Source organism: Sorex fumeus, unplaced genomic scaffold, assembly GCF_029834395.1.
Source record: "Sorex fumeus unplaced genomic scaffold, SorFum_2.1 ptg000008l, whole genome shotgun sequence".
NCBI lineage: Eukaryota > Metazoa > Chordata > Mammalia > Eulipotyphla > Soricidae > Sorex > Sorex fumeus.
The window spans coordinates 88,167,445-88,185,639 of record NW_026606065.1 but is presented as its reverse complement, the minus strand read 5'-3'; the positions used below and the strand labels follow the sequence as shown (position 1 = coordinate 88,185,639).

Here is an 18,195-nt window from a genome sequence, read left to right as displayed (position 1 = left end):
CCTTTTGTAAGGAGCTAAATAATGGAAGGAAATGACAGGGAAGTATTATTAATCATTGGAGCAGAGCTGCAAGGGGTGAAGAAAGAATCAGAATTTTTCTTCTTTTCTTTTCGGTCTTTTTCTTCTGCTGCTTGAGGCTTATGAAAGGAGTAAAGAGGTAAAGAGGTAAGGAAAGAAAAAGACTGAATGACAAACGGTGGCCAGATATAGTTCAAGGGACAGACTTCACAGACTTCAATGAAGAAGGCCCAGGACTAGGTGACATGACACCTACATTGAAAGTAGCCCCTGAGTGTTGCTGCCTGTGGTCCCCAAAACGCAAACACAAAAAAGCAGATGGAAGAGGGAGGTTCAGCCAAATGGAGTCATTTGAACTCCTTCAAAACTAAGAGCTACTCATTCAAAATTATCTCTGCCACAAGGACAGAAATTTAAGTTCCTTCCCTGCTTCTCATTTCCGCCAATCTAACATATGAATTGTAGACTAATTTGGAATTGAACAAAGAAAGACAGAGGAAGTGATTATCCGAAGCACTGAATCATGGCTAAAAGCATTTGTTTTATGGAATAGTCTTTGGTTAAAACTATGCCTCTTCTACTTACCAGTAATTTCTCCAACTGCAAAATGGGACTGCTAATAGTACTTATGCAAAAGTTTGAGTATAAATCAATAAGATAGGAATGTAAAATAGTTATTGTCTGCAGAACAAAGAAATGCTCAATATTTGTACATTAAATAAAGTCAATGGGAAAGCATGAACATAATCTGACAGGGGAAGGTTCAACCAGAGTAGCTGCAGCTTTAACTTTCAAGGGGATAGTGAGGACAGGGTAGGATCTCATCCAATCAGGCTCCTTTCCTACAGTCCTGCTAGGAGCAAGCGCAGTGGCACAGAAGTTCTTCAAAACCATTAGAACTAAAACGTGTTGCTAGCTGTGCTGGTCTTCTTCCCCTCCCAGCAACCCAAAGGAGAGAGAGAACAAAAGGGAATGCCTTGTCACAGAGGCAGGGTGGAATTGGGGGGATGGGGTGTGGGAGGGATACTGGGATCAGTGGTGGTGGAGAATGGGCACTGGTGGAGGGATGGGTACTCGATCACTGTATAACTGAAACCCAGGCACCAAAATTTGTAAGTCTACAACTCTACCTCATGGTGTTTCACTAATAAAAATTAAAAAGGAAAAGTGTTGCTAGCCAGGGAGAGTCTGCAGCAGAAGACTGACTTTGAGATGACATCATGAAATTAGGAAACAAGAAATTTGAAAATGAAAAGGAAGGAGAACTTTCAGAGATTTCCAGCTGTGGTAGAATTGGGTAGAATAAATTAAAAAAATTGTGGTAGAGATATTTTGGATCGAAGGCTATCAGGGGTGTGCCAAAGGGATCAGAGGCCCTCGAGAAAGCAGCAGAAAAAAAAAAGCAGCAGGAGAAAAAAAATTAAAAGCCCTGACTTTCTTTTTATTTAATAAGCCAATTTATGTTTTCAAATAAAATAGGACATATACTTTTCCAATAATGAATTCAACTTTACTGCTGGTTTGAGGTCTAACTGCCAGGAGTCAGAGGCTTTTGACAAATATATTTGGCAGTCAAAATGTTGATATTATTCTAATCTTAGAAATCATAATCTAAATACACATCTGTCACATTTGACTGTTCAGTTGCTTATGTTTCTCTCCAAGGTTCCTCTTTCCTTTTTTTGAGTAACAGAAACTTGGATTATTTGCTACATATTTCTCTAGAGACCTTCACTCTTCTGGCTTTCTTCCTAATACATGTTCTCTCTCATCCCAAGCTTTCAAAGGCTAACAAAAATTCTAGTAAGTTGAATTTTGCTATCCAGATTTTATAATTGTTCTTGGTAATTACTCCAATCTGAAAATAATTCACAAGATGATTTAAAAACCTATTATTTTCAATCAATAAAGACATATGTTGAAAAAATATAGCTTTACAAACTACTAACAGTAAAACTAACATCTAAATCAACTCAATAAAACTTCCCCTTCTTCATCCACATAAAAGATTGAGAATCTGTTCATAAACTATTATGTAATATACCCATAATTACATGGCTATGATAACTATAAATTAATTTGATAATTAATATAAATTATATTAATTAAGCGGTTTGGCCCATTTTCACACACACACTTAAAATTATACTCTTAAAACTGAATGTAACACTGCACTGTCCTCCCATTGTTCATCGATTTGCTCGAGCGGGCCCAGAAATGTCTCCATTGTGAGACTTGTTGTTACTGTGTTTGGCATACTGAATATATCACAGGTAGCTTGCCAGGCTTTGCCGTGTGGGCGAGATACTCTCAGTAGCTTGCCGGGCTCTCCCAGAGGGGCAGAGGAATCGAACTCGGGTCAGCCGGTTCGGCCGCGTGCAAGGCAAACGCCCTACCTGCTGTGCTATCGCTCCAGCTGAATAGATCTTAAAAATTAAGATTTTTCCATTTTATCACTGATTTTCTTCCCTCTACTAATATTAAGGGTGGCTATGCATATGAGCTAGATTAAAATTGTCATGATCTGAAGAGGGAGGATTTTTCTTTGTGTCCTCTTTCTAGAAGAAATGGCTTAACAGAAAAAAAAAAAAACCCTCAAACTAGTTAGCACTGTGTTTCTTTTTGAGGGGTGGTAAAAATGTTCTGGAATTAGAAAATGGTGGTGTTTGAACAACTGTATGAATATCCTAATAGTATTGAGTCACACACTTGTAAAGAGTGAATTTTACCAATTGTGCACTGGACCCCAAATAAAAAATACCGTCTTATCCAGAGACTCACAACTGAATCTCAGAACTGAGCAGCTCGTCCACAGATGTTCCGGACCTCGCATCAGGCCAATTTCTCTTTCTCTCTTTCTTTCTTTCTTTCTTTCTTTCTTTCTTTCTTTCTTTCTTTCTCTTTCTTTCTTTCTTTCTTTTTTTATAAATTTTTATTAGTGAAACACCATAAGGTACAGCTGTAGACTTACAAAGTTTTGTGCTTGGGTTTCAGTTATACAGTGATCGAGTACCCATCCCTCCACCAGGGCCCATTCTCCATCACCACGGGTCCCAGTATCCCTCCCACCCCCCATCCCCCCATCCCACCCTGCCTCTGTGGCAGGCATTCCCTTTTGTTCTCTCTTCCTTTTGGGTGCTGTGGTTTGCAAAAGAGGAACTGAACGGCAATCATGTTTGGTCTATAGTCTACTTTCAGCATGGAAAAGATTGCATTCATCTGGGGAACATAAAGTAACAAAATAGGAGACAAACACCCAAGAGGAGCCCCGATAAATACCAGGAGGTTTACTCCATGGCTTGGCGGCCAGCTGCACACTCTAGGGGTAAAGGCAGCTCAGAGAAAGCAGCACCAAATAAAGGGTGTTGGGAAGCACCAGGCCGATTTCACCTGGAAGCCTCAGACAGGAGCAGGCGTCATCCCTCCACCTGCCCTGTATAATTCTGGTGGCCACAAACTTCACAAACCTCCAGAACCCAGTGAAAAACCCAGGTGTGCAGGACGAGTGACTGAAAATTCCAGTCCTTCCCAAGTCCCCATCCCTTTGGGGTCCTGGCTGTCACGCCCACAAGTTTAAATGCCTCCAGGTGCCATTCTAGCACTTTAATGGCCAAGATCCAGAGACTCAAAAGCTTGCTGCACAGATGTCTCTGGACCCCAATTATTTAAAATTTTAGATTCCCAGAGCGGGTGGCCGTTTTTGCAGGCGCACGACATCTCGTGCTATTCATAATAAGCAATACAAAATAAATTAGCATCTGCCTGTGGCAGGCTTCAGTGGTGGTGGGAAAATTTGAAATGATGGTGGTGGGAAGGTGTAATGGTGGTGGATTGGTGTCAAAATAACGGATGTAATCAATTACTGTGAACAACTTTATGAAAAATAAAATAATTAAAAATGCCCTCTTCAATTATAAGTTATTCAGTATGAAAAGGTTATGAATTTCCCTCCCAAACAGAACAATAAATCAATAATTCTTGCACAAATTCCACCAATACATTTACAAGTCTGGATGACACACAATTTGGTAAAATTTCAACTTTTCTATTTCCAGAAAGGACTATGTTTCTTGTTCGTTTGTTTGTTTGTTTTACAAAATGGATTAGGAATATCAAGAAAAATATTACTCTCTTAATATTAATTACTCGAGGAGTAATTAATATTTGATTTGTATGTAGTCAATTTCAGTTTACTATGTTGAAAAGAATTTTTTAAAGCATAATCAATGTGAAGAAACCTGCTTTTAAAATAATTAACTTGGGAAAATACCTGAATTAGACTTTCTTATATTTGCTATATTATTATAGTGATAGTTGATTCCAAATATATAAATTGGTATTGGTATCTAAAATTTAAGAAGATGCAAATTCATTTCACAGCACCAGAATCTTAAGTCTTAAGAACTACTGAAATGCTCATGTAGCAGAGATTCTACTGTTTCAAATGCACAAGAAAGAAGAATTAAAGAGTAATCAGCACAATTCTCAGATGAAAGGAAGTTAGAGTTAGTGTAATCTAATTTCCCTGTTTTTCACACACACATACTGAGGTGCAGAGAGGTGGTGAGCAGCCTGAAATCTGGCTAATTAACTGGTGACCACTCCAAGACTTTAGCTAATGTCCAGTGAGTGTCCTTCTCACTCAAGGAAACTCAAGGCTCTTATCCAGGACAGAAAGATCTAGGCAATTTCAGGCAGGGCTTGCAGTGGGCCTTGTTCTTAAGTAGAATGGAAGAGAGGAACAGTGGGGAAAATGGCAAGACGGGGCTGGAGTGATGGCACAGTGAGTAGGGTATTTGTCTTGCTTGCAACTGACCCAGGTTCAATCCCCAGTATGCCATATGGTCCCCTGAGCACTGCCAGGAGAGATCCCTGAGCGTAGACCAAAAGTAACCACTGAGCACCGCTGGATGCAGCTCCGAAAACAAACAACAAAAAGAGAATGAGCTGGGGTTTGTTACATCTGACCCCTGTGCCATGTCAAAACTATGGCTGTGTATGAAGTTTCAGCCAATGACAGCAGGCAGTTAGGTAAGGGGACACCTGCAACGCATCTATCTGTGTGATAATATGGGAAAGCCAGGATGCCACTTAATTCCCATTTGTATTGATTTATTTTGTCTTCTGGGCCACAACCTGCTGTGTTTAGGGCTTACTCCTGGCTCTGCATTCAGGGATCACTTCTGGCAGGCTCATATGGGATGGTGGGGATCTATCTAATCCAGGTCATGCACTACCTGCTGTACTATCGCTTCCACACCAATGATCAATAGTTCTTGAAAGAAACCATAATCCACATGATCCTTATATGAAAGTAAAATACCTTTTTGATTTATTGCTTGTTCTTGGTCTGTATTCGTGTGACTCATCTTCAATGCCATTTTGTCTCTTATACCAGTCAAATAATGTACGCAGGATGGAAGGCAGGCAGTACTCAGAGAGGGAGCTCATTGAGCTGATGACCTACAGAGAAAAACGTGATTAAATGGTTGTGGCAGCACTACCAATTACTGAGTAACCTTTTTCACAAACAAATCCAAGCTATATTCACTATAAAAGTTTTCTGTTTAACTCAGTTCTTTCTGTAATAATCTTTATTACATTTCCAAGAGTTCCAAGTCACTTACTGTTGACAGATGTTCCTCAGACAGTAATTATTTTGTTCAATAAAGTTAGTTACTTTGAATCCCTTTCATTCTCAAAATAAGATGTTAATTGCATATAGGTTATTATGGACTGTAAAGGAATAATTTGCCCGCATCATTTAAGAAGTCTAGTGCCTTGTACTTCTCAGATCCTCAAAAATGTCTTTTAAATAAATACAAATAGTAATGACTATAGTTACACTATTTGCTTAGGTGAAATGGTGAAATGTATCCCCCAAATATCTAATGTTACAAAAATGCATACTATTCTGCTGGTAATAATTTGCCCACTAATCTAAGGTATTCTTTAACTTAGAATCAAGCTATAAATCTGTAGCCATACTGTACTCTGCATTACATTAAGGGAAAACGTATCTCCTTCTATTTAAACAATAAATATCTTTACTAGTAACTCTAAGTTTCATAGAGGAAAATATTTATGATATTTTACTATTATACACAATATAAACCTCAATTCCTATTTCATACCATAAATCAAAATTAACTCAAAATGGAACACAGACCTACATAAAGACAACTGTAAAACTTTTGAACATACTAGAGGCTAAATCTCTGAGAATATGCAAGCCAAGCCACTAAAATTCATGGGTACACTGGTGTCCTGAAAATTCTGGGGTATCCTAGGGGTGGGCAGAAACTTCACCCTGCTGAAGCTCTAGCAGTCACACCATATTCCACAACTGCCACCATGCCAATACTCAACTCTACCACTTCATGATTAATCTCTGCAGAAACACCAAATTGAAGAGAATTTCAGGTACACTGCTTTTCAGGCTGAGAACTCTGAGGTCTTCTCAGAGTGGGGGTGTGAGGCTTCCTCCCACCCCCATACTTCCAGATGCACGGTATTCATACCAAATCCCACAACCACCGCCATGTAAAACCATTCTGCAGATCCTGGAGTTCCTGGAACACAAGGCTGTGAGAGACCTCCACATTCTACAATGACATCCTAGGCGAAGCACACCAAATTAGATAGGAAAGTAATACAGAAGCCTGCTAAGCTCAAGGCACAAAAAAAACATTAACACAGGAGGCTCAACTAGCAACAAATAGCTCAGAAAACCTTTGGACAAGGATTTAATGACCTCATGGTGAGATATGACAATTTTCACAGATTTTCTTTTACTGAAGCATTTTTTGATAATCCCATTAGCCATTTAGTGTAACAAGCATTATAAAATAAATTATTTTGTGCCTGCTAGTAGGTGGTGGATTTGGGGTGTGGACATGACTGCTAGGACTTCTGGAAGTAAAGGGAGGTGTGGGGAGGTAGTCCATCGTGATCCTGAGAAAACCCAAATATATGAATTTTCAGCAGAATTTTAATATCTCGGTGAGGTTCTTCCTGAGATGGTGGAGTCCAGCCAGGAACATGGTGGCAATTTTACATTATGGGAGCAAGCAGCTACTGGGTGCACTGTTTGGAGAGGCAGTGGCTAACCTGTCTCCCTCCAGTCTACCTGGGTCTGTTTAGCCCTGCAAGGGTCCGAGATTAACTTTTTATCTCTTTTGAGATTTATTTATGAGTCTCTGAAGCAAGGCGGATAAATGAACTTGTGTGGCTGTGCTGGAGGTTGGTTTGTGGGCATGGCTCCCACTTGGGAAACTGGGTCCTGAGTTGTTGGAGTCTGGCCAAAGGCACAGTGGGGATTTTGGGGTATCAGGAGGCACCATCAGTCTGGTGATGCACTTGCCCCATGGGTCCAGGTTTTCCTGCTGGCAGCGTCGGCCTGTGGGCCCCAATGGAGGCAGCAGCAGCAACTCCAGCAGAGGGAGGGGTCAACGCTGTCACCATCCACTGCCTGGGCACTATGGGTGGCTGCAGCCGGCAGAGCCTGACTAGGAGCACACACCCCCCTCCTGGGTCTCCTGACAGTTGGCGTACAGGAAGGTTTTCCTCCATAATATGCTGTGGGTGTAGCGGGCTGGTTCAGGGAAGAAACGGTGGTGGGGCAGCCCTGCCAGTTGCGAATCACCAGGGCCCTATGCAGAACCCAGGGCACCCCCTCAACTCTGGGACCCACACTTTGTGGAGGTGCCGGGTTGGACTGAAGAGCCCTATTCAGACAAGTTAGAACCCTGCCGCTGTGTAGAGTTCAGAGAGCTGCAGGAGTTCCATCGGCTGGCATCTGTGCCACCGCCCTCCTCGAGGGTTCCATTCTGGGCGACAGGCCTGTTTCATATAATGATCCTTCCCTGAGACAGAATATTGAAGGGACACCCACACTGACTCACGCAGAAATTTTGTGACCCTATTGGCTATTTGGAGCTCTAAGAGCTGCCATTCCTTGGTCAGCTTTGCCACTTACCACTGTGCCACCACCATCACCATCGGTTTCTGAGTTTCTTTTTGTTTGTTGGTTTGTTTTGAAAGAATTTTACTTATTTATTTTTATTGAATCACTGAGCTGGAGCGATAGCACAGCAATAGGGCATTTGCCTTGCACAGCTGGCCCGGCCAAACCTGGTTCGATTCCTCTACCCCTCTCAGAGAGCCCAGCAAGCTACCGAAGAGTATCTCGCCTGCACAGAAAAGCCTGGCAAGCTCCCCATGACGTATCTGATATGCCAAACACAGTAACAAGTCTCACAATGGAGATATTATGGGGCCCACTGGAGCAAACTGATGAACAATGGGAGGACAGTGCTACGGTGCTATTGAATCACAGTGAGATAGATCATTACAAAGCTGTTCATGATTGGGTTTCACGCTGAGCCAGAAGGAAAGGGACAGAGAATGACTGCATTCATTTGTGCTATATAAAAATATATATAGTAGAAGAATAATATCCATGGCCAGGGAAAACAGGGGTTAGGAGCACTGGTCAGTGGCTGAAACTAACCACAAGTGTGTGTGTAGGGTTGAGGGTAGGTAAGATAGAGAAGAGACCACCTTGACAATAGCTGGGAATGATCACGCTGGAAAAGATCTTAGGGTTTTTTTTTCTTTTCTGGGGTCACACCCAGCGATTCACAGGGGTTACTCCTGACCCTGAACTCAGGAATTACTTCTGGCGGTGCTCAGGGGACCTAAGGGATGCTGGGAATCAAACCCGGGTCGGCCGCGTGCAAGGCAAACACCCTACCGCTGTGCTGTCTCTCCAGCCCCAGATTTTAATTTCTTAAGTGAAACTCAGTTGACTATCTGAGCCCTACACTATAGCACCTGACACCAGCTGTTGCTTATTTTGTCTTCGTAATAGTTGGGTAGATACTAATATTCACTGTATAGAAACAGAAGTGATCTCAGAAGTGATTTTGAAAAATAATGACTACAGTGTTGGATATTTTCGTCTAGGAAACACTTGGGAAGGTTGGGGCTACCGGTGGCTGCACTGTCCGACAGGAAGAGAAAGATTTTAAAAAAAGAAAAGCAACAGACTGGAAAAAAATTTACAAAACACATATATCTGATAAAGGCATTGTAATCAGGATATGTAAAACAACAATGAGATAGATTTTAATTATCTCATTAACAAACAGTATAAGCAAATTATACCACCCTAAGCTGATGAGGCAGAGCTAAAATGGGCATGTTCACACAATGCAGAAAGAAAAAAAATCTGGCATAACATAGCTGGAAGATCATTTGGAAATATATGTTAAGAACCTATTAAATTTTTTTTAATAAGCTCACTTGTAGGAATTTGTCTTAAGTATATAATTAGAGATGAGTAAGAGTGTTCAAGACAGCACTGCTTATTATATAGTTAAAAAATGAAACAACCTGTTCTAATTGTATGCATATGCCTTAATACAATGTGAAATCTGATGCAGAATATCACTGAGATCACTAAAGGCTACATTTTAAAATATTCAATGCTATGAATATACTCATGGTATGTTAAGTAAAAAAAGAAAAAATTTGGTACGGTCCAAATTTGGTACAGGTCTCTCCAAAGTATGCATGTACATAGAAGGAAATAAACCAACATAAAAAGGGTGTGCAGTGAAGCCAGAAGTTCTCAGGGGAGACAGATCACCAAGTAGAAAGAGTAGGTAGAAGATTAAGAGTAATGAAAGTACTATTTTACTCATGCCTTTTCAAAGAAACAGAAATTTGAACTAAAAAAAGACTCAAACAGGAAATTCTATGGTAACATGGGTATAAAATAAATTTTTATAATGATTATAATTTTATTAGGGCTTTGAATGATTTAAAAGAAGAAATACAGGGCCCAGAGAGATAGTTTAGCAGATAGGGCATTTTCCTTGCTTGTGGCCCGCCCAGGTTTGATCCTTGGCATCCCGTATGTCCTTCTGAGCACTGCCAGGAATGCTTCCTTAGTGCAGACCTAGGAGTAACCCCTGAGCTTTGCTAGGTTTGGCCCCAAAACCAAAATGAAAAAAAAAGGAAGAAGGGAAGGAAGGAAAAAAAAAGAAGGAAGGAAGGAAGGAAGGAAGGAAGGAAGGAAGGAAGGAAGGAGAAATATAGAGGGTCTTACACATATCAAAGGGAAAAATAATTTTATATTGGAACTAATCAGAGGTGGTATTTAAAAGTTATTTGAAAAATATTAAATTTTCTTCTCTAAAAATAAGAAGTCCTCAAAGATTTTTGAATTGGAAAATAAGACCATAAAATGGTATTTGGAAGGGCCAGAGAAATAGAACAGTGAGGAAGACACTCTAGTTATTTGTGACTGATACAGGTTCAATTCGCATCATCACATATGATCCTCTGACTACAGAACCAGGAGTAGGTCCTGAATGTTCTTGGGTGTGGCCTAAAAACCAAACAAGCAAACAAATGAAAAAGGTGTTTGGATAGATCAGTCTATCAGTGCTGGACCAAAGGAGTTTGCTAATCCAGGTGGTTAGGAGAACACACACATACACACACACACACACACACACACACACACACACACTCACATTGTGAGTGCCTAGCCTGTTGTGATCATAGTTTTAGCTGGAGAAGTGGCATAAAAATGGAAAACTTTAATTAATTTAAAGTATTTCTGTAGTTACACAGTCTACATCATACTTCTACAGAAGAGGAAACGAGTAAAAGGAGTAAAAATATTTCTCTGAAATAGAACTTTTCAAAAGTTTAAAAGAAGTTCTTATACCTTTAAAAGAAGTTTTAAGAATAAACACGATCACGATCACGACCATCCTATTGTTCATCGATTGCCTCTAGCAGGCCCCAGTAACGTCTCCTTCGTCCTAACCCTGAGATTTTTTTAAAAAGTGCCATATTAAAGGCTCTTTCAGGGTTAGGAGAATGAGACCCATCATTGTTACTGGTATTTGGCATTTTTGGTACACCACGGGGAGTTTGCCAGACTCTGCCATGTGGTTAAAGAGTACATCTACACAATGGTAGATCTACACAATGGAATACTATGCAGCTGTTAGAAAAGATAAGTCATGAAATTTACATACAAGTGGTACTACATGGAAAGTATCATGCTAAGCGAAATGAGTCAGAAAGATCGGTTGCCATAGTTCTTAACACCTCAAAAAAAAGGGAGGTGGGGACAATCACGGGACTTGGATGCCCGCGGGGTAAGCTGCAAAGCTACCCCAGCATCCAAATGGGACAGTACAGAAAGCCTAAAAGCATGATCATGATGCAAGCCATTATGACTTAAGAGACAGTACTCCCAGGGGGAAGGGAGAACTAAACCAGCCTGAAGACCTTGATAGAAGCTCAACAGCCCTCGGAGCCCAAAGAACTAAGTTTTGGAATCTCTCTTTCCTACTGTGCTTGTCCAAATAGCTGCAAGTCTTCACAAGAAGTAAACTTCACTGTTTCTATGTACTAGTAGCAAGGGGAAAATAAAAGCACTGGAATGTTAGTCACCCCTGGATGAATCTCTCCTTATAACTCCTGGGAGATAAAAGCATCTGCTTGAGTCAATCCCCTCAGGACAATTATCCCCATCGAAATGCTTTACCTCTGTAAATGATCAATCAAACCTATGTGCAGTCCTATACCTCAACCCCCTTCAGATGTTTTATAAGTATGCTAACAGTTCCGCAATACAGGGGCCATTTGACCATCAGTCCTGTGGTCCCCTGTCTCTTTGTTCTTCTTCTGGGGAGCCTGGACAGGCCTGGGGACAGTTCTCAGACAATGAACTCACCTGTCACTCACGCACATCATGAATTCACAGCACTCTCTTATCTGACTTTAGTTAATTTAAAGTATTTCTGTAGTTACACAGCCTACATCATACTTCTACAGAAGAGGAAACAAGTAAAAGGAATAAAAATGTTTCTCTGAAGTAGAACTTTTCAAAAGTTTAAAAGAAGTTCTTATACCTTTAAAAGAAGTTTTAAGAATAAACAAAAAACAATAATTTCTTTCTTGGATTCTATTTCTTAATAACTTTCTCCAGTTTCATAATTATGGTTATGTGGATATAAGCAAAACTGAACGTTACCTTTAATTATGGCTTAATATAAGGTAAAATTAAAATATCACTTAAAACTGAAAATAAAATAAAACACTAGGGCTGTGGTATTACTACTCATTAATTGTGTGTGTGTGTGTGTGTGTGTGTGTGTGTGTGTGTGTGTGTGTGTAGGAAGGACCAGACCTGGCTGTGTTCAGGGCTTACTCCTGGCTCTGTGCTCAGGAATCACTCCTGATGGGCCTAGGAGGAATATATGAAGTGCCAGGGATTGAACTCAGGTCAGCTGCGTGCAAGTCAAGGGCCCTATCTTCTGAACTCTCTCTCTCTCTGGCCATCATCATCATTAGACTTTTTTAATTTGAAAAGCATCTCACTATTTTTCAAAAAGAACCCTTCTCCCACCCTATTGCTTGTTGGTCTCATGACTATGACAGCAATACATTTTGGAGGGGCCACATCCAGCAATGGCCACACCCAGAAATGCTTCAGAGCCACTCCTGGCTCTGAATTCAGGAATGACTCACAAGAGACCATATGGAATGCTGGCTATTGAACCTGAGTTGGCTGCAAGAAAGGCAAGCATCCTACCGGTCCCTAATACCAACACTTTTTTAAGGAAAAAAATTATGGTGAGATAAGGAAATACTTTACTAGATCCCTCAAAACATACCCCAGCACAAGAAAAGATATTTACTCAATTCATAACCATCCAACATATTTTAAATTGAGATACGAATTAGATTCCTTTTACAAGTGGACAGAGAACAGAATTCAGAATCCCAGATCTTTGGTTAATTCAGTCTTTCCCCCCAATTTTAATTTTATTTTAGCACTTGTGTACAATACTACTACTAATGGGGTTCCATGCATAACACAATTTTTAGATTGAATTACCATGAGATACGCAGTTACAAAGATGTTCATGATCGGGTTTCAGTCATACAATGTTCCAGTACCACATGTAACATTTTTCAGTACCACAGATTTCACCAGAGTGACCACTTCCTTTCACTGTTGTCCCAGTGACTCCCCTCCCAGTCCTATCACCACTTCTCTCCCCGGTAAGTTTCCTACTGAAGACCAGTCCTCAGTTTCTGTTGCCTTTTCCCTTACTGTTTCTTTACATCCTACACATGAAACAGATAACTCTGTGTCTTTCCCTCTCCTTGTGACTGTCTTCACTCAACAGGATACACTCAGATCCATCCACATAGCAGCAAATTGCACAATTTTGTCTTCGCTTACAGTTGAGTACTATTCCATTGTGTATATGAAGCATAGTTTCTTTATCTGTTCTTGAACATTTGAATTACTTCCAAATTTGTGTTATTGTGAATTGTGCTGCTATGAACACAGGAATGCAAAAGTCTGCGTAGAGTTTTGGGGCCTTCAGGGTAGATGTCATTAAGTGGTATTGATGAGTCCTATGGAGGTTTAATTCCTAGTGTTTTGAGAAGTGTACATATTGATAGCCCAGTTGACATTCCCAAATTCAGTAAATGAAGGTCTTGCCAAAAGGTCAGTAATTTTTTTGGTCACACCCAGCAGGGTTTGGGGACCGTGCGGTGTTAGGGATTGATCGAGTGTCAAGGCTTAACCCCTGTACTAAGTCTTTGGCTCCAACTCAGTCATAATTAGTGCATAGGGAATAAGATCCCAAAGAATCTATTATTATATTTCAATAATTTAAAAATACTTATGTATGTCTGAAGGAGACTCAAGAAGACACAATGAGTGAATGCATGGGGCACCCTTAACATTATCTCAAGACAAAAAAGAATATTAGGGGACAGCAAATAAAATACAAATAAATGATAGGCTTTTAACAATGAACTGGTGATGGTTTATTTATTTATTTGTTTATTTGGGGAGGTGGGCCACATCTGGCAGTGCTCAAAGTTTTCTCCTGGCTCTGTGATCAGGGATCAATCCTGGCTGTGCTAGGGGGACCTTTTGTGGTGCAAGGGACTGAATTCTGGTCGGTTGTGCACAAGAAAAATGCCTTACACAACTGTATTATCTCTCTGGTTCTGGTGTTGGTTTCTTAGGCATGGCAAATGTACCATGGTAATGTAAGATGTTAACTAAAAAAGAAATTGAGCAAGAGATATGAGAATGATCTGTATACTATCTTGGTAATTTTTCTACATATTCAAAACTTTTCTAAATTTAAAAGCTTGTTTCAAATATACTTGTACTTATTTATAAGTCCTATTCTTTATAAAGAATAAATGGACTCATAACAAGAGATATAAACCAATCCTTGACTGCTAAACATTTCAAGTCACTGAATGTTCAGCAACTTCTCTTAGGTGCAACCCACATTCTCCATAGAAAACACCAAAAGTGTTCTTCAAATCTTAGCTTTATTAATTTTCTCTACCCACTAAAGAGTGATCCTGAAGCCATTCTTGCTATCTATGGGGCATACTTTGCAAGCAAATATACTGAGATCGTCTTAGAAGAGATGAAAGGTCATCATGGGGTGGATGTGTGTGTTTTTTCCATCTCTCTGTTACTGCCCTTTTGAGTCCAGGCTTTCAGGAAGGAAGGGTGGAATCTGCAAAGACCTGGCCCTCAAAGCTCAGGAAGGGAGTAAGGTCTAACTGGCTTCTTGGTTACTCAACTCCTTCATTTACGGGAAGCAGAGCCAATGGCGAGATGAATTCAGCTCTGTGCTCCTGCTGAAAGGGGGCAGGCCCATTGACAAAGATGTTCTTGTTGCATTTAAATGATCATATTCTTCCATCATAGATGAGCTAGTACTGTGCAGCTTGTGGAGATGAAGTGCACAGAATCACAGAACTATTTCATACTGATGTTTTCTTTGGGGGGAGGGGAGAGAGGGAAATACTAAATGTACTTTGCAAATGTTTTCTTAATGTTTATTTTGGCATTTTATGTACAAATAGGCTAAAAGAGACTATGAATTATTTTGTGACTAAAACATTGATTTTTATAAGTATCTTATTATGCTTGCTGAATGTAAAGAAGAAAACACACAAATATAGAACACTCAGTAGAGTCATCATGCATTTTACAGTAATAAATTCGGCTTGTTATGAGTAGTGCATTTAATGAATAATTTTGAAGTGAACCTATTTATGGTTTAATTTCTCAAGCTAGTTTAGAAGGTCAAACATTAACATGTCAGAGTCCTATCTATGTAGTGACAGAAAATGCCAAACTACCTCAAATGCATTTTAAAAACCTGATCACATACCAAATGATTGCTACATTAAGATATTTTGTGAGTTATGACAGACACCAAAGTCTAAAGAACAATTTATTATAACAACTATTTAAAACTCTCTTTAGGGGCTGGAGAAATAGAACAGTGGCTAAAGAGCTTTCCTTTCATGCTGCTGACGCAGGCTTGATTTCTGGCACAACATATGATCCCTGAGCCACACTAGGAGTTATTCTTCAGCACAGGTCCAGGAGTTAGCCCCAAACAAAAAATATACATGCATCGAGCGGGCCCAGTAACATTGTGAGACTTGTTACTGTGTTTGGCATATCCAATACGCCACGGGGAGCTTGCCAGGCTTTGCCGTGGGGGCAAAATCCTCTCGGTAGCTTGCCGGGCTCTCCGAGAGGGGCGGAGGAATCAAACTCAGGTTGGACATGTTGGCTGCATGCAAGGCAGACGCCCTACTTGCTGTGCTATCACTCCAGCCTATACATGCATTAAATATATTTATCTTGCAAATAGGAAAATATCCTAATAATTTGGTTTTAACATCTTGAACCTTTTATATAACCTATTCCATGAGTAAATATTTTTTTTCCCCTTTATTTTATTTTATTTTTTTAAAGTTGTAGATTTACAATTTTTTGTGCTTTGGTTTCAATTATACAATGATCAGATACCCATCCCTCCACCAGTGCCCATTTTCCACCACCATGGATAATATCCCTCCCACCCCCATCCCCCCATCCCCCCTGTCTCTGTGGCAGGGCAATCCCCTGTGTTCTCTCTCTCCTTTTGGGTGTTGTGGTCTGCAAAAGAGGCATTGAGTGGCAAACATGTTCAGTCCATAGTCTACTTTCGACATGCATCACCATGAGTAAATATTTTAAGAAACATTAAATAACACTAATATAAATCCAATGCCAGTTAATATATTTTTGCTCTTCTAATAAATAAATTTTTCATTTATTTATTTAAAATGGATTTTTATTGAATTGAAGCATTTGATTAAACATTGAAACACTAGTATGTCCTTCCTTCCTTCCTTCCTTCCTTCCTTCCTTCCTTCCTTCCTTCCTTCCTTCTCTTTCTCCCCCTCCCTCTTTCTTTCTCTCTCTGTCCCTCTCTCTCTCTTTTTTTCTTACAGTCTACGGCCATACCACCCTGAATGCGGCCGATCTCGTCTTTTTTTCTTACACCCAGAGATGCTCAGGGCTTACTAATGGTTCTCTATTCAGTTCTCTCCTGGTGAGGCTCAAGGGATCACATGGGGTTCTGAAGATCGAACCCAAGTCAGTCGCTTGCGAAGCAAGTGCCCCACCCACTGTACAATACATTGCTTTGGCCCTAATTTTAAGAAAACTTTGTTTTCCAAGCTAGAAAATATTATTTGAGTTTTATTGCAAATTTATTGATTTACTTACCATGTGTTCCTGCTTATAGATGGCTTTTTAATATATTAAGAAACAAAAGTGCCATAAATGTTCATAACATCTACAAGAAAATCTCAAGATAAGTTACTTAAGAGTGTTTGAGAAACTTATCTGGATTTTTAAAGACGATACCAGTAAAGAATGTAAGTTGCGCTGAATTGCTAGTAGCAGGAACCAATTGTGATAATCTTAGGAGAACAAAATTTCATAATTTCATTAGTGTACTGGGTAGGTCATTTAGTCTTAAGCTCTAGTTCTGCTCATTATTGTTATATAAACTTAGTTATATATTTTTTAAAGATCTATTGTATATAGTTAGGAAATTATACATTTTTTGGTGGGGAAGCCACACCCAGTAGTCCTCAGACATTTCTCCTGGCTCTGTGCTCAGGGATCATGGCTGGCAGGATTTGGGGGACGGACCATACTGGTTCTCAGGGATCAAACCTAAGTTGACCTCATGCAAGGCAAATGACCTCCCCACTGTACTATTGCTCAGGCCTCCCAAGAGAAAACTTAGTGTTTATTTCCCTCCCTGGGATTCTATGAAGATAAACTGAATTACTGTAAAGATCTTCAAAATATGTTATTTTAAGTAAAAATAGTTTTATTTAGGAAGTAGAAGGTGGAAAGAGAGACTGTGTGAGAGAAAGAGATCCACAAAGAAAAAGAAATTTTGTACTCCATTCTGATATGTGGGCAACTTCAGCAGAGTGGAACACAGCAAAAGTTGTCAAATTGTTGAAATGTGTATTGTAAACCAATGTTACCTCAAAAATGTTGGTTCCCTTTTTATCTCTTCCATTTCCCAAACTGAAACTGGAGCTCAGAGATAAAATTGTCTTTGACAAAATATATGAGAGTTGGTGGCAGAATTTTACTTATGACAGTTAATAAATGTTCCTCTCTAGGTGAATTGTGGGACAAAATAACGCCCACCTATAATTTACCAAGCTCAACCTACCATGCCTTCTATCAGAACGACTGTATATTAGTATTCCTGTGCTTTTCTGGATCCAGTAGATGAAAACATAGTCTCCCAAATGTTTAACCTAAGGTTGCAGAACAATCTCAGTATACATTAGATATTTAAGCAAAAGTTAAGAAGCACTGGGCTTCCCAAGTTTGCTGTAGGAAATAGCTTGCTTCATAGCAAGTGAGAATCAACACCGAGTTTCTGAATTAGAAACGAGTGTCAGTCAATGGAATACAACCAGTAACTGTTCCCCTCATAGTAGGTGAAAACTGGATACATCCCTTAGTGGAGAGCAGAGTTTTTAAACCCTTACATATCGTTAACCATATAAAGTTTTCAAAATACATACATACACCTTCCTCAATTAGCTACATAATGGGGATGTTTCCTCTTCCTGACTCCCTTCAACCACGAAACTTGATTTCTGTTCTTGCCAGATTACTGACAACTTTATATGAAGTATCACAAAAGATAAACCGAATGACTAACAGAGGTGTTTCTGTAATCATTTCCCTTAGATTCTCCCAAGCAAATGACACGG

At 39.8% G+C, this 18,195-nt stretch overlaps 1 protein-coding gene and 1 non-coding gene across 5 annotated transcripts in view; one reads left to right on the top strand and one right to left on the bottom strand.

Moving 5' to 3' along the window:
• FRY (FRY microtubule binding protein) overlaps positions 1-18,195 on the bottom strand; it is a 381,871-nt gene that overhangs the window by 167,762 nt on the left and 195,914 nt on the right. For all 4 annotated transcript variants that reach the window (XM_056110039.1, XM_056110037.1, XM_056110038.1 and 1 more), the window contains exon 4: positions 5,342-5,481. In XM_056110039.1, the coding sequence (XP_055966014.1) occupies positions 5,342-5,481 (140 nt within the window). The remainder of the gene's footprint in view (positions 1-5,341; positions 5,482-18,195) is intronic.
• LOC130019526 (small nucleolar RNA SNORA29) lies at positions 2,460-2,603 on the top strand. The gene has a single exon (XR_008791844.1). It is a non-coding gene; the product is annotated as a small nucleolar RNA SNORA29 (small nucleolar RNA).